The sequence below is a fragment of the Numenius arquata genome, chromosome 5 (genome assembly GCF_964106895.1).
Source record: "Numenius arquata chromosome 5, bNumArq3.hap1.1, whole genome shotgun sequence".
Lineage (NCBI taxonomy): Eukaryota > Metazoa > Chordata > Aves > Charadriiformes > Scolopacidae > Numenius > Numenius arquata.
The window spans coordinates 45,290,660-45,301,874 of NC_133580.1; the positions used below are offsets into that span (position 1 = coordinate 45,290,660).

At 62.7% G+C, this 11,215-nt stretch overlaps 1 protein-coding gene across 1 annotated transcript; it reads left to right on the forward strand.

The window, feature by feature from the left end:
* Nucleotides 1-3,512: 3,512 nt before the first annotated feature.
* Nucleotides 3,513-8,200, forward strand: SPEF1 (sperm flagellar 1). The gene is made up of 7 exons (XM_074148099.1): nucleotides 3,513-3,632; nucleotides 3,786-3,897; nucleotides 4,067-4,223; nucleotides 5,313-5,361; nucleotides 5,634-5,697; nucleotides 5,967-6,078; nucleotides 7,286-8,200. Exons 1-7 carry the CDS (start codon nucleotides 3,524-3,526, stop codon nucleotides 7,391-7,393), a joined length of 711 nt encoding a protein of 236 aa, XP_074004200.1. The 5' UTR covers nucleotides 3,513-3,523; the 3' UTR covers nucleotides 7,394-8,200.
* Nucleotides 8,201-11,215: the final 3,015 nt, after the last annotated feature.

Sequence of the window (11,215 nt, forward strand, 5' to 3'; positions counted from 1 at the left end):
GTGGGGGTGCAGGAGGGGCTTCGGGGGCTGGAGGAGGCTGGCTCACTTTAATGGCCGCACAGCAAGAGCTGCCATAAAGATTACTCTAATTAACGAGGATGGGGTGGGGGGCTGTTAGCAGTGGCAGGGCTGGGTTGGGGAGGGGGCTGGACTCTCCTGCCCCACAGTCGCAGCCCCACAGTGTCCCAACCCATTGGGTGGCTATGAGTGTCCCATCACCTCCCGGAGCCCCTCACCCAGCCCAGACTGCCCCAATGTGGGAACCCAACCTGGGGGACGACCCCCCCCTGTCCCCCCTTCAGGAAATAATCCCGCAGCATCCCCTTTCCTTCCCTGGGAAACCTGGGTGTTCTGGGCAGGAATTTGCACCAAAACCGCCACCATCTTCCACAAAGAGCTTTTGCCTGGCCACAGAAAACCTGTTTTCTGCCCCAAAAGGCAAAGTGTGCCCATCCAGCTGTTTTTTTCAAAATTCTTTGTAGCTGTGGCTGGTTTTTTTGAGGGGGGGGGGGGGAGAAAGTGGGGGGGCCTCGCTGCTGTGCATGGGGCAGCCATGGCAGGATGCTGGTGCTCTTGGTGCTGGTATCAGGGATGGGATGATGCAGGGAAGCAGGAAGCAGGAGCCTTGTATCAGTGCTGGCCACCTCGGTGCTGGCCCCAAGGGATCTGTGGGGCAGGGTCAGCCTCGGCCCCACGTGTGGCATGGCATGGTGTGGCATGATGGCAGGGGACGCAGGAGGAGGGTACCAGCCTCTGGCTCTCTCCTTGACGGTGCCTTGCAGTTGAGGGATGGAGCATCCCATGGTCCCTGTGGTCCCCAGTGGTCCCCGGGGGTCCTGCATGGCAGCTGGTGGGCAGCACACACACAGACGTGGCCAGTGTCACCACGGGCATTGCAAAGCCACCAGCCCCAGCTTGGAAATGCAGCAGCTCTGGGTGGGGATTGCAGCAAGTTGGGGGGGGTCACCCACCTCCCATGCCACGGGGCATGTGGGGCTCCAGGGTGCCTCACCACCAAAATACAAGGATTTGAGAGATTTTAAAGACTTCAGAGGTTGGTTGAGCTAGAGGAGCAGAGCTTAGGAGGAGGAAGAGGATGGTGGCAGCAAGCTGCTGAGGGGCTGGCAGTGGTGGTGGCACTGGATGTGGCTTTGCCGGCACAGACCCACGGCTGTGGCAGAGGCTCTGGGTGAGGCTGCAGTTTCGGAAGCTGCGGCCGGAGGATCCTGGGGCTCTCGGAGCAAAACCTCCCCACCCCGAAGCATCCTTGGTGGTGGCGGGGAGGAAGCTGCGGGGGGGGACAAAGGGCGTCTCCATCCCCCCCTTCCTGTTTTGCTGCTTTTTGCTCCGCGCACCCAGGGGAGGCTGTGGCTGTCGCCTGCTCCTGTGACTTGGGGCCTGGGGATGGTGGCTGCTGCCATGAACCCTGCCCCGCCATGGAGAGGGACGTTCTGGTTCAACGCGCTGAATTTGGTTCTGGTTTGGCCAAAAATAAACCCTTTCAGGCTGCTTTTATCTTCAGCGAGAACCAAACCAGGAGTGAAACCCCGTTAGCCTCCCACCTTTCGCAGCTGCTGTGGCCAGCAGAGGGGTGGGGTGGGGAAACTGAGGCAGGCATCCTGCCGGGCTGCTGGCGGCAGAGCCCAAGCTCCCGGGTCTCGGCCCTGCCATGGCCAGGGACGAGCGGGGACCCAGCAGGCGGCAGCAGCAGATAAGCCGCCCTGTTGGCAGGAGCCATCCCCACGCTGTCCCCATCCCACCTCACCGGGGACTGAGCCACGGACAGGGCTTATCAGTGTCCCCAGCATCTCGCTTGCCCCAGTATCACTGTCCGCAGCACTGTAATCTGCCCATTCCTGCCCATGTCCTGGGCAGTGGAGCAGCCCCATGGGGTGCCTGAGCCACGGCACCGACCCCACACCTCCCGGCTTGGTTTGTGCCATGCTTTCAGCTCACTCCTCTGCTCGGCTTCGCTGGGCAGGAGCCCACAGCCTGGCTGCCAGGAACCACAGCTGGGAGCCTGAAGCCATGCGCAGTCCCAGGAGGGAGCCAGGTTTGTGGGCCACCACTAGGGCGACTGTGGTGTCAGTGTTGCAGGGAGTCCTGGCTGCCCACCTGCAAACGTGGCTGGTTCTATGGGTGCTGGGAAGAGGTGTTTTTGCTGATGGTATTTGTCTGTCCCAGCTAAGATGTCCGTCCCAGAGAAGTGTCCGTTCCGGCTAAGATGTTCATCCCAGCTAAGATGTCTGACACAGCTAAGTTGTCCTTCTCCACTAAGATGTTGGTCCCAGCTATGGTGTCGATCCCACCTATGGTGCCCATCCCAGCTAGGATGTCCTTCATAGCTAAGATGCCCTTCTCCACTAAGATGTTGGTCCCAGCTATGGTGTCGATCCCACCTATGGTGCCCATCCCAGCTAGGATGTCCTTCATAGCTAAGATGCCCTTCTCCACTAAGATGTTGGTCCCAGCTATGGTGTCGATCCCACCTATGGTGCCCATCCCAGCTAAGATGTTAGGAAAAGGTTCTTCACTGAGCAGTCCCTGGAACAGGCTCCCCAGGGAAGTGGTCACGGCACCAAGCCTGTCAGCATTCAAGGAGCATCTGGATGACACTCTTAGTCACATGGTTTAGTTTTAGGTAGTCCTGCAAGGAGCAGGGAGTTGGACTCTGGTCCTTAGGGGTCTCTTCCAACTTGAGATATTCTGTGACTCTATGATTCTATGTCCACCCTAGCTAAGATGTCCATCCTAGCTATGGTGTCCATCCCAGCTAAGATGTCTGTCCCAGCTATGGTGCCCATCCCAGGGAAGGGGTCCATCCCAGCTATAGTGTCCACCCCTGGGAAATGTCCCTGCAGCAGCTGCCCCCAGGAGGGGACGGCAGGCCTTGGACAAAGGCTCGGGGTACCCATTGCCAAGAGCACCGTCTTGAGCTGATCTTTAGCCTGGGGGGACTGGCAGCCAGGACCACCTGCCACATTGGGGTCCACCACAGGACCATCTTGGGATCCTCCTCCCTGCACCTTCCCAGAGTGATGATCCCCCTTGCTCAGGGTCCTCCTTGCTTGTGGGTGCTCCCCCCCCGAGCCTCTCCCACTGCTTGTGGCCCCCCTTGACCTGGTCCTGCCCCCTCCCTTCCTCAGGGACCCCCTTGCTGCGGTCTCAGCACCCCTAGTGCCTCCCCCCTCGCATGTGGCTCAGGACCTCCGGTACTCAGGGCCTCCCTCACCATGGTCCTGGACACCCCCCTCCATTGCTCACAGGCTCCCTCACCCTGGTCCTGCACCCCCAGACCCCTTCCCCTTGCTCAGAGCCCCCCCATCACTCAGGATCCGCCCCCCCCCCCCCCCATTGCTCTGAGCCCCTCATTCCCCCTCCGGACTTCTCCCTCTCCCCCTCTCCCCCCCCACCGTCGGGCCGCTCGTTGCCAGGCGACGGGCGCGCGCGCTCCCAGCATGCCCCGCGGGGCCGTTGCCATGGCGGCGGGACGCGGGGCGACCCGGGGTGGACGGGACGACGCATGGCGGGCGGCGGGGTGGAGGGCGAGCTGCGGGCCCTCTACCGCTGGCTGGATGCCGTGCCGCTCTCCCGGCCACGCAGGAGCATCGCCCGAGACTTCAGCGACGGGGGTGGGATGAGAAGGCCCGGAGGGACGGGCCAGGGGGTGGGCGGCGGGCCTAGGGATGGGACTAGGCCAGCGTGGCCGCCAGGCCTTGTGGGCCTGGGGTGGAGGTCCCGGTGTGCCCGCCGCCCCCAAGCCCCTCTCCTCCTCTCCTCCCCAGTGCTGGCGGCCGAGGTGGTCAAGTTTTTCTTCCCTGCCATGGTGCAGCTGCACAGCTATGTGCCTGCCAGCTCCACGCCGCAGAAACTTGCCAACTGGGGCCATCTCAACAGGTACTGGGTTGGGTGGCACTCCCATACTGGGAGGACTGTGTTGCCCTGCAGAGTGTCCCCACTTGTCCTGGCTGGGGACCAGGCCAACTGGGACCTGGCTGAGGGTGCTGCAGGCAGGGGGGTGCCTGCCTCCCTGCCCTCCTGGGTGCTCATTTGCCTACTCTTTTAGGAAAGTGCTGAGTAAGCTGAACTTCTCCATCCCAGAAGACGTGATCCGGCAGGTTGTGCAGTGCCGGCCGGGCATAGTGGAGCAGGTGCTGCTCCTGCTGCGGCAGAAGATTGATGAGAAGCAGAAGCAGAGCAAGGTGGTGCCTGGCCCAGGCCAGGTCAGAGGGGCTTGGGGGAAGGGGGACACATCGTGTGCCACATCCTAGTTGTAGATACTGTGGCTAAGGGGCTGCAGAGCAATGAGGGTGAGTAGCCACCCCATAGAGAGGTCAGTATAATCAGAGCAGGGCCAGGCTGTGCTCCAGGCGTCCTTATGGGCATCACTATCCCCCTGAGCGCCTCTGTCTCCCCATCATGAGGATCCCGCTGCCATGTCCTTGGAGTACTTGGTGACAGAGAGCCCCCCACATGGGCAGAGGAGCACCCCACTGGGAAGCAATGCAGGTGGCAGGGCCAGCCTTGCTCAACAGCCACAGATGGCAGCCGTGCGCTGTCGTGGGAAGCACCGTGGCCCTGCTTGATCCATAGTCTTGACTTAGCCCAGGCAGCCCGGGAGGAGCCGCTGTGAGTCAGGGAAAAGAGGGGACGTGGTCTCCATCACATTCCTTCCCCAATGCCCATCAGCTGGCCCTTCTCACTGTGCTCCCTGCTTGTGTGAGGCCCCTGAAGAGGAGCAGGGAGGGTGTCTGGGGTTGCATAGGGCTTGGCAGTGTGTGCTGAGCACACAGCTCCAGGATGGGGCTGGCAGCAACAGCTGCCTCCTCTCCTGCTCCGAGCAAACCCTCAGCCTGTGGCTGTCCTGGTCTTCATCGTGTGAGAGGAGGATAATGAACCTGTGGGGTTGGTGCAGGCTGAGCTATCTCTGCCTGTGACTCTGGTGCTCAGGTCAGAGGAGGAATTTGCTACGGAAAGGGCTGTGAAGCAGGCAGGAATGCGGGCAGATGAATCCCAGCCTTGCCTTCAGGCTGTAACGCCCAGGCAGTCAGCACCAAAGCCGCCTTGGGAGCCGTCTGCTTTGAACTGGCCTCTCCCACTGCTGTGGGAGCAAACCCCCCACCCTGGTGCTCCCCAGAGCCTCAAGCCCCAGCATCAATCAGAGAGTGGTGGCATGAGCAGCCGGGCAGGCTGGGGTACACTGTCTCCTCTTTTTCCGACACTGGGTCCTGGCCAGGCCCCCTCTCTGGCACAGGAGCTGTTTGTGGGCACTTGGCCAGGTGTGATGGGTATTTTCTTTTCTCTTTGTGCAGGAGCGGGGTGTACGGGCAGCGCTGGAAGAGGTCAGCTACCTGGACACAGGTAGGGCCAGTGTGTGGCCCTTCATGAAGGCGGGTCCCATCCTGGCTGTGTTATGGGATCCCTGGGCCCAAACCCCAAACCGTGACCTTTCTGGTCCCTGGAGGGGGGGCATACACAGCCCTGCCTCGTGCTGGGATGCCCAAATAATGAGCCAGCTCTGGGAGGATAGGAGACACTGCTGGAAAGGGGTGTTCCCGGGGGGTGGGGGGGGGAACGGGTTGGGTGGGCAGAGCTGTTTGGGCAGATTATGTGCTAACTGCTGTGTTTTGCAGGCTACTCAAAGGCAAAGAGCAGCGTGGGAGGAGGCTATGCCCAGGAGTCTCCCAGAGCTGTGAGGTAAGGACTGCTGGTGCTGTGCAGAGACAATGAAGGCATGTCCTGGGTGCTGGTGACATGCCCCTCCTGGGGGCTTCTCGAGGAATGGGGCTCTCTGGGTCCTCATGGGGTTCAGGGGAGCCCTGTGCCAGAGGGGCAGCGGTGTGTAGGGCAGGACTCGGAGGAGCGGGGCATGTGCATGAGCCCCATGGCCTGTACGGCTCCGTGGGCTCTCAGCAACACTGCAGCAGGGGTCAGTTATTGTCCTGGTGTTTCCTTTCCTGGTCCAGGGTGACGAAGAACCAACATGGCTGTGCCCAGGCTCCGCCAGGGCATGCTTCTGTCCACCTGCAGCTGGCAGAGAGGGAGCAGGCCCTGCTCCTGGCACAGGAGACCATCCAGGTGAGCCCACCCTCCTGTCACCTTGGCCAAGTGCTGTCCCCGTGGCAGCACCGAGGGACAGACTCCCTTTGCCTCCCCAACTGTCCTGTAATGGTGGTGTACATGACAGCCCAAAGAGGTGTTTGCTCCATGCTGTCAACTTCCTGGGCTGCTCCCCTACTGGGATGTTCCCAGCTCTGGTGACACCCTTGGGCGTGGGCCAGCCTGGCAGTGGCTTTGCTGTGGTCCAGCTGGCCAACGTCTGGCTTGGTGCTCCTCTGGCTGCTCCAGGGCAGTGCTGGGCTCCTGGGTACTGTGCTGGGCTTAAAGGACAAAAGTCTGGCCAAGCCAGGCTAGACAGGCAGCGATAGCTCAGTGTGGCCGGGAGACCAGTGGTTCAGTCCCCGGAGCCCTCGTCTCCTTGCGCAGCAGAAGGTGTTTTGCTGACATTTATCCGTTAAAAGCCCTTGTAAAGCCTCTGCCTGCAGATCTCCCCCTGGGGCGAACAGCTTTCTCTTTCAATCCTTCCCGCCTGGCCATGCCCTCAATCTCTGTGACACACACCCACATCAGTCACATCAATCACATCAATCCGTGATTCCCAAATGTTCCTGGTCCTCATCCTTTCTGGTCAGTCCTTCCGGCCCGCAGTACTGAGGGTGACGCAGAATGGGCATCACAGCTGCATAGACCCTTGCACGTGGCTTGCCGTGCCCCCTGGACCATCCCAGGGCTCTGGGTATCCCTTGTTTAACCTGGGGCAGTGGGGGATTTTTGAAACAGAGCTTCACCCAGCACCAAGCCAGGGCGATGGCTCTGTCTTGCCTAAAACCGGAGCTTTTCTGCTGGAAAACATCTCCTAAGATGTAAAATTTTGAAAGAGGGGAAGGAATACTATGGGGTGTCTCGGATGCAAAGATGCACCACCGGGTCCTGGTGGGGAGCTGGGACTCCCGAGCCATGTTTTGGGGGGAGTGTTTGCTTGATGCGGGTTGTGGGAGCAGGAATAGGGACCCCAAATCTGGCAGTGGTGCTCACCTGCCTCAGTTTCCCCTGTGGTTAAAGATGGCTGATGCAGCTCAGTGACTCCAGCAGCCACATCAGCCTGGCCCCGAGTCTCCCCATTCCCCCTGTGCTCCCCGTCCTTGCTGCTGGCCTATGTGGGGCGTATGGATGTGCCTTCTGCCCCCCGGAACCAAACTGAGGGGGTGTCGGGGTCTCTGCTCAGATCCTGCAGCTGAAGGTGGGGAGGCTGGAGCAGCTGCTGCACCTCAAGAACGTGCGGATAGACGACCTCAGCCGGCGCCTGCAGGAAGCCCAGTGCAAGCAGCGGTGAGCGGACCCTCGCCCACCCGGCAGCCCCTCCCCCGGGGCTGCCCCCTACCCCCGCCGCCTGCCCCACCTCTCACACCAGTGAGAGCTCCTCCTGAGCTGGAAGAGCCATCCCGCCGCCTCCCAGTTGCCCCGGTTCCCAGGGTGGACTCTCAAAAACAAAAGCCAGAGGTGGAAAAAGCAGATGCAGAATCAGGGACCCTGTGCCCACCTCTGGGACCCCCCCCGTGCCCGCTGGTGGGCAGCACAGCAACAGCATCACTACGGCATGGGCTTTGCTCAGCCCTCCAGCCAGCGCCCGCCGATGGCAGCGGTTCTTCCTTGCCCATTAGTAATTAAAAAGCCGGGTCATGGCTTGGAGACCTCCCTGCAAGGCTGACCAGCCTGCCCCAGCCTGGGGGTCTTTATTTCCCAACTGGTCCTGCATCAGCGGGCGGTGGGCAGCGTGGGGATGCCGCTCGGCTGCTGGGGCCGGGGAGGCGTGTGCTGGCAGAGGCTGAGATTTAATCCTTTACTCAAAGCTGTTTGTTTTTGTAATCTCCGAGAAAATCTGTGCCTTGGCACACAGACCTGCTCATGGTGCGGCTGGGCAGCAGCTCCGGGTCTCAGCCTGGCACTGCCACCCACCGAGCGCATGGGCAGCCCAGCCGTGGGGTGGGGAGTACCCGGAGATACCCCCTGCTCCTCCGATCATCTCCCCTGGGGACGTCCCCAGTGGTGGGGAGATGCCCGAGGGTGGCTCTGGGCATGACTTTCACTGTTCCCAGGTCACCTGTGGCCTTTTTAGGGTAAAAACCAGTTGTTTTCTTCCAAGGTGTAGGTGTGTTGTGTGTCTCGGCGGAGGGGTGAGCTGGATTCGGCGTGTCCCTTCCCTGGGGGCAGAGCCGTGTGTGGTGTCACACGTACCAGAGGCGAGGACACAGCTGGGGCTCCAGCAGCTCCCTGGGAATGAAGCCCCACCGTTTTAAGTGCTCTGGCATATGGAGGCTCTGGCCGAATCCGGGGCTGCCGGGGGGCCATGGGACGAGCCGGGGGATGGGTAATCTTAGCCCCCGGGGTGTGCTGTGTCCCCTGTCCCCGTGTCCCTGCCGGCACTGCCTGTGAGATCCAGCCCTGCCTGCTGACTGGGGCTGAGCGAGCCCTGACCCTGCTCCGCCACGGGGGCGGCTCTTGCCCCGCATGGTGGGGCTGCTGCCTCCCCCCGCAGCATTCCCGGGCGGGCGGACGTGCTCTTTGGAAGGGAATCGGCAGCATTTTCCTGGCAAGGACGCATCCCAGCTGCCTTTCCCACCCTCGACGCCCCTGACAGCCGGCTCCGTCCATCCCTGCTGGTGCGTCACCGTCCCCTCGGGGAGACGTGGCCCTTCCCCATGCTCCATCCCACCGGTGAAGGGACACGCGGCTTGGATGGGAACAGACAGAGCCTGGGAGCTCAGCCGGGCCAGGCTGTCCGGAGCCTCAGGGTTGTCTCCAGGAGATGGATGGGATGGGATGGGATGGGATGGGATGGGATGGGATGGGATGGGATGGGATAAGCCAGCCCCGCCCAGCCGCTGCGCCCGGGCCCCAGCTCGGGCCGGGCTCGGAGATCCAGGCCTGAGCCGCAAAAAATTGTCAGGGAAATGACAGGTTGCCATGGCAACTACATCGCCGGGGAATGGGGGGGACCGGGCGAGTGCCCCCCCGACCCACTCCTCTGCTCGGCGCAGCGCCCCCCACCGCCCGCATGTGGAGTCCCGCTACCGTGCGCGCCCGGCCCCCTATTGGCTGCCCCAGCCTTTAGCCGCGCCCCCTAGCGACAGTCCCGCCCCCTGGAGACGACCCTGCTGCGCGGGGCGGCTGGGGAAGCGGCGCCGCCTGAGCCGCAGCCGATGGGCGGGGCGAGGAGGCGTGACCGCCGTGGGGGGAAGACCAATAGAAACGGCGGGGGGTGTGGCAGGGCCAATGGGAGGTGGGGGGCGTGTCCCGGTAGTGGGAAGCGGGGCGCGCGGCGGCGTCCGGGACGCAGCGACTGGGGTGAGTGAGTGAGTGAGGGATGGGGGGAGCGGGGCTGGAGACGGGGGTCCCCAGGGCTTCCCCCTCCCCGGGGCGGCGGGGCCTCCTCTCCTCATTGTCCTCTCGCGGCATAACCGCCTCGGTGAGGTTTCCGAATCCCCGGTCCGGATGGGCTGGGGCAGGATGCTCGCCCGGGCCGCCCCGCTGGCCCGTTGCGCAGAGGAGAACACCGAGGCCGGGGGCGCATCCTCCCGTTCCCTCTTGCAGCCCCGGGGATGAGCCGGCGGGGAGTGAAAACACGGGGCGGGGGGAGATACCCACACCCACGCGTGACGGGGACCGGGTCCGCGCGGGTGATGGCGGAGGCAGATTGGGGCCACCCGGTGCGGTTCGGGCGGGGAGGCGTGCGTCAGCGCTGCTGCCTCCTTACTGCCGGGGAGCACCGGGAAGGGGCAGAGCGCTGGGGACCCACTGTCCAGGGAGCTGGGGGGAGCCCGATGGCGTGGGACCGACGGTGGGTCCGTGGAGTGCCCACGACCCCGGGGCTGCAGCCTCAAGGGCGTGGAGAGCCTGTGGATCCTACATTCACCCCCACTGTGAGCCTAGGTGTGATGCCCACCCTGGTCCCCTACCAGCCACATGGCCCCCTGCTCTGGGGCTGCTTTCCCCGTGTCCCCCACCTCCTGTGGGGCTATGTCCTGTCCCTAGGTCTCCTCCTGCCCCTTGCTGCCCATGGACAGTTTCTGTGTCTTGGCTCACCTCTTGAGCCATCCCCAAATCCTGGGCTTTTCCCTCCTGGCTCTTTTCCAGGCTGGATCATCTTGTCTTTGGGCAGCAGCACTGTGGGGTGTGGGGGCCATGGTGAAGGTCTGCTGTCCACCCAAGCCCCCAATTGCTGGAGAGGCTCCCTGCCCTTTCAGCTCTGCTTTTTTAAATCATATTTTCTCCCGGCTGATGCTGTTGATGTTTTTTACATGAATTTCCTTGTGCTTATCAGGCTGGACTGCTGACAGCACTGTTTCGGGCACCTGCATCCTACTGCTGGATTCCTTGGGTGCCTGGTGGTGTTACCAGCCTGTGTTTGGGCTTCCATGGCTTCCCGAGGGGCAGTGGGGCTGGGTGACCCCAGGGAGGAGGTTTTAGCTTCAACTTCCATTGAAGGGATCTTTGGGGGTGTCAGGTCCCAAACCCCTGGGTGGGAGGGGGGTGTGTGAGCCCTGTTGCCCCCAGCCTGGCTCCAGTGGCTCCTCTTGCCTTGATGCAGGGGCCAGTACTCACCCTGGGGCTGAGGGTGCTGATGGGGGCTCCCCGTTGTCCTGCAGGGCTGCCAGGGGAGCTCAGCCTTGGGGAGGCAGCATCAGCTGGGCTGGACAGAGTGACTCTTCACATGGGAACCGTGCTGGCAGGCCTGGGGAAACGGGTTTGGGGGTTCTGAGTTTCCTGACAGCCTGCAATGCTTCCCCAGCTTGGGGCTTGGTGTGGTGGCTGCCAGAGCCCTTGTGGGTGTGAAATGGGGAAACTGAGGAATGGGGTGCTCTCTGCTTGGTGCTGATGGCTGGGAGACGTGATGGTTGTGCCAGGGTGTGAATCTTCCCTTTCCCAGGCAGGGGCTGGCTGCATCCCCAAGGGCTGGCAGAGCAGGAGCTGGAGCTGGCTGGGTCATGACATGGGGTCATGGTGGAGTGGCCAGAGGAGCTGCCCGTCCTGCCGCTGCTCTTGCCCTGCCTGTGTGATCGGGCTAGAGCTGGGCACAGGCCCTGGCGTGCTGCCCGCGGCTGCCCAAAGCTGGGCTGCCTGACGCCCCCGAGTTGCAGGCAGGCTCCTCCCCGGC

Excerpts from the sequence above, each read along its gene's own strand:
- SPEF1 (XM_074148099.1), top strand. The coding sequence starts at position 3,524 with ATGGCGGGCGGCGGGGTGGAGGGCGAGCTGCGGGCCCTCTACCGCTGG. Across the intron at positions 3,898-4,066 it reads AACTGGGGCCATCTCAACAG|GAAAGTGCTGAGTAAGCTGA; the intron begins GTACTGGGTTGG and ends CTACTCTTTTAG. Across the intron at positions 6,079-7,285 it reads TGGCACAGGAGACCATCCAG|ATCCTGCAGCTGAAGGTGGG; the intron begins GTGAGCCCACCC and ends GTCTCTGCTCAG.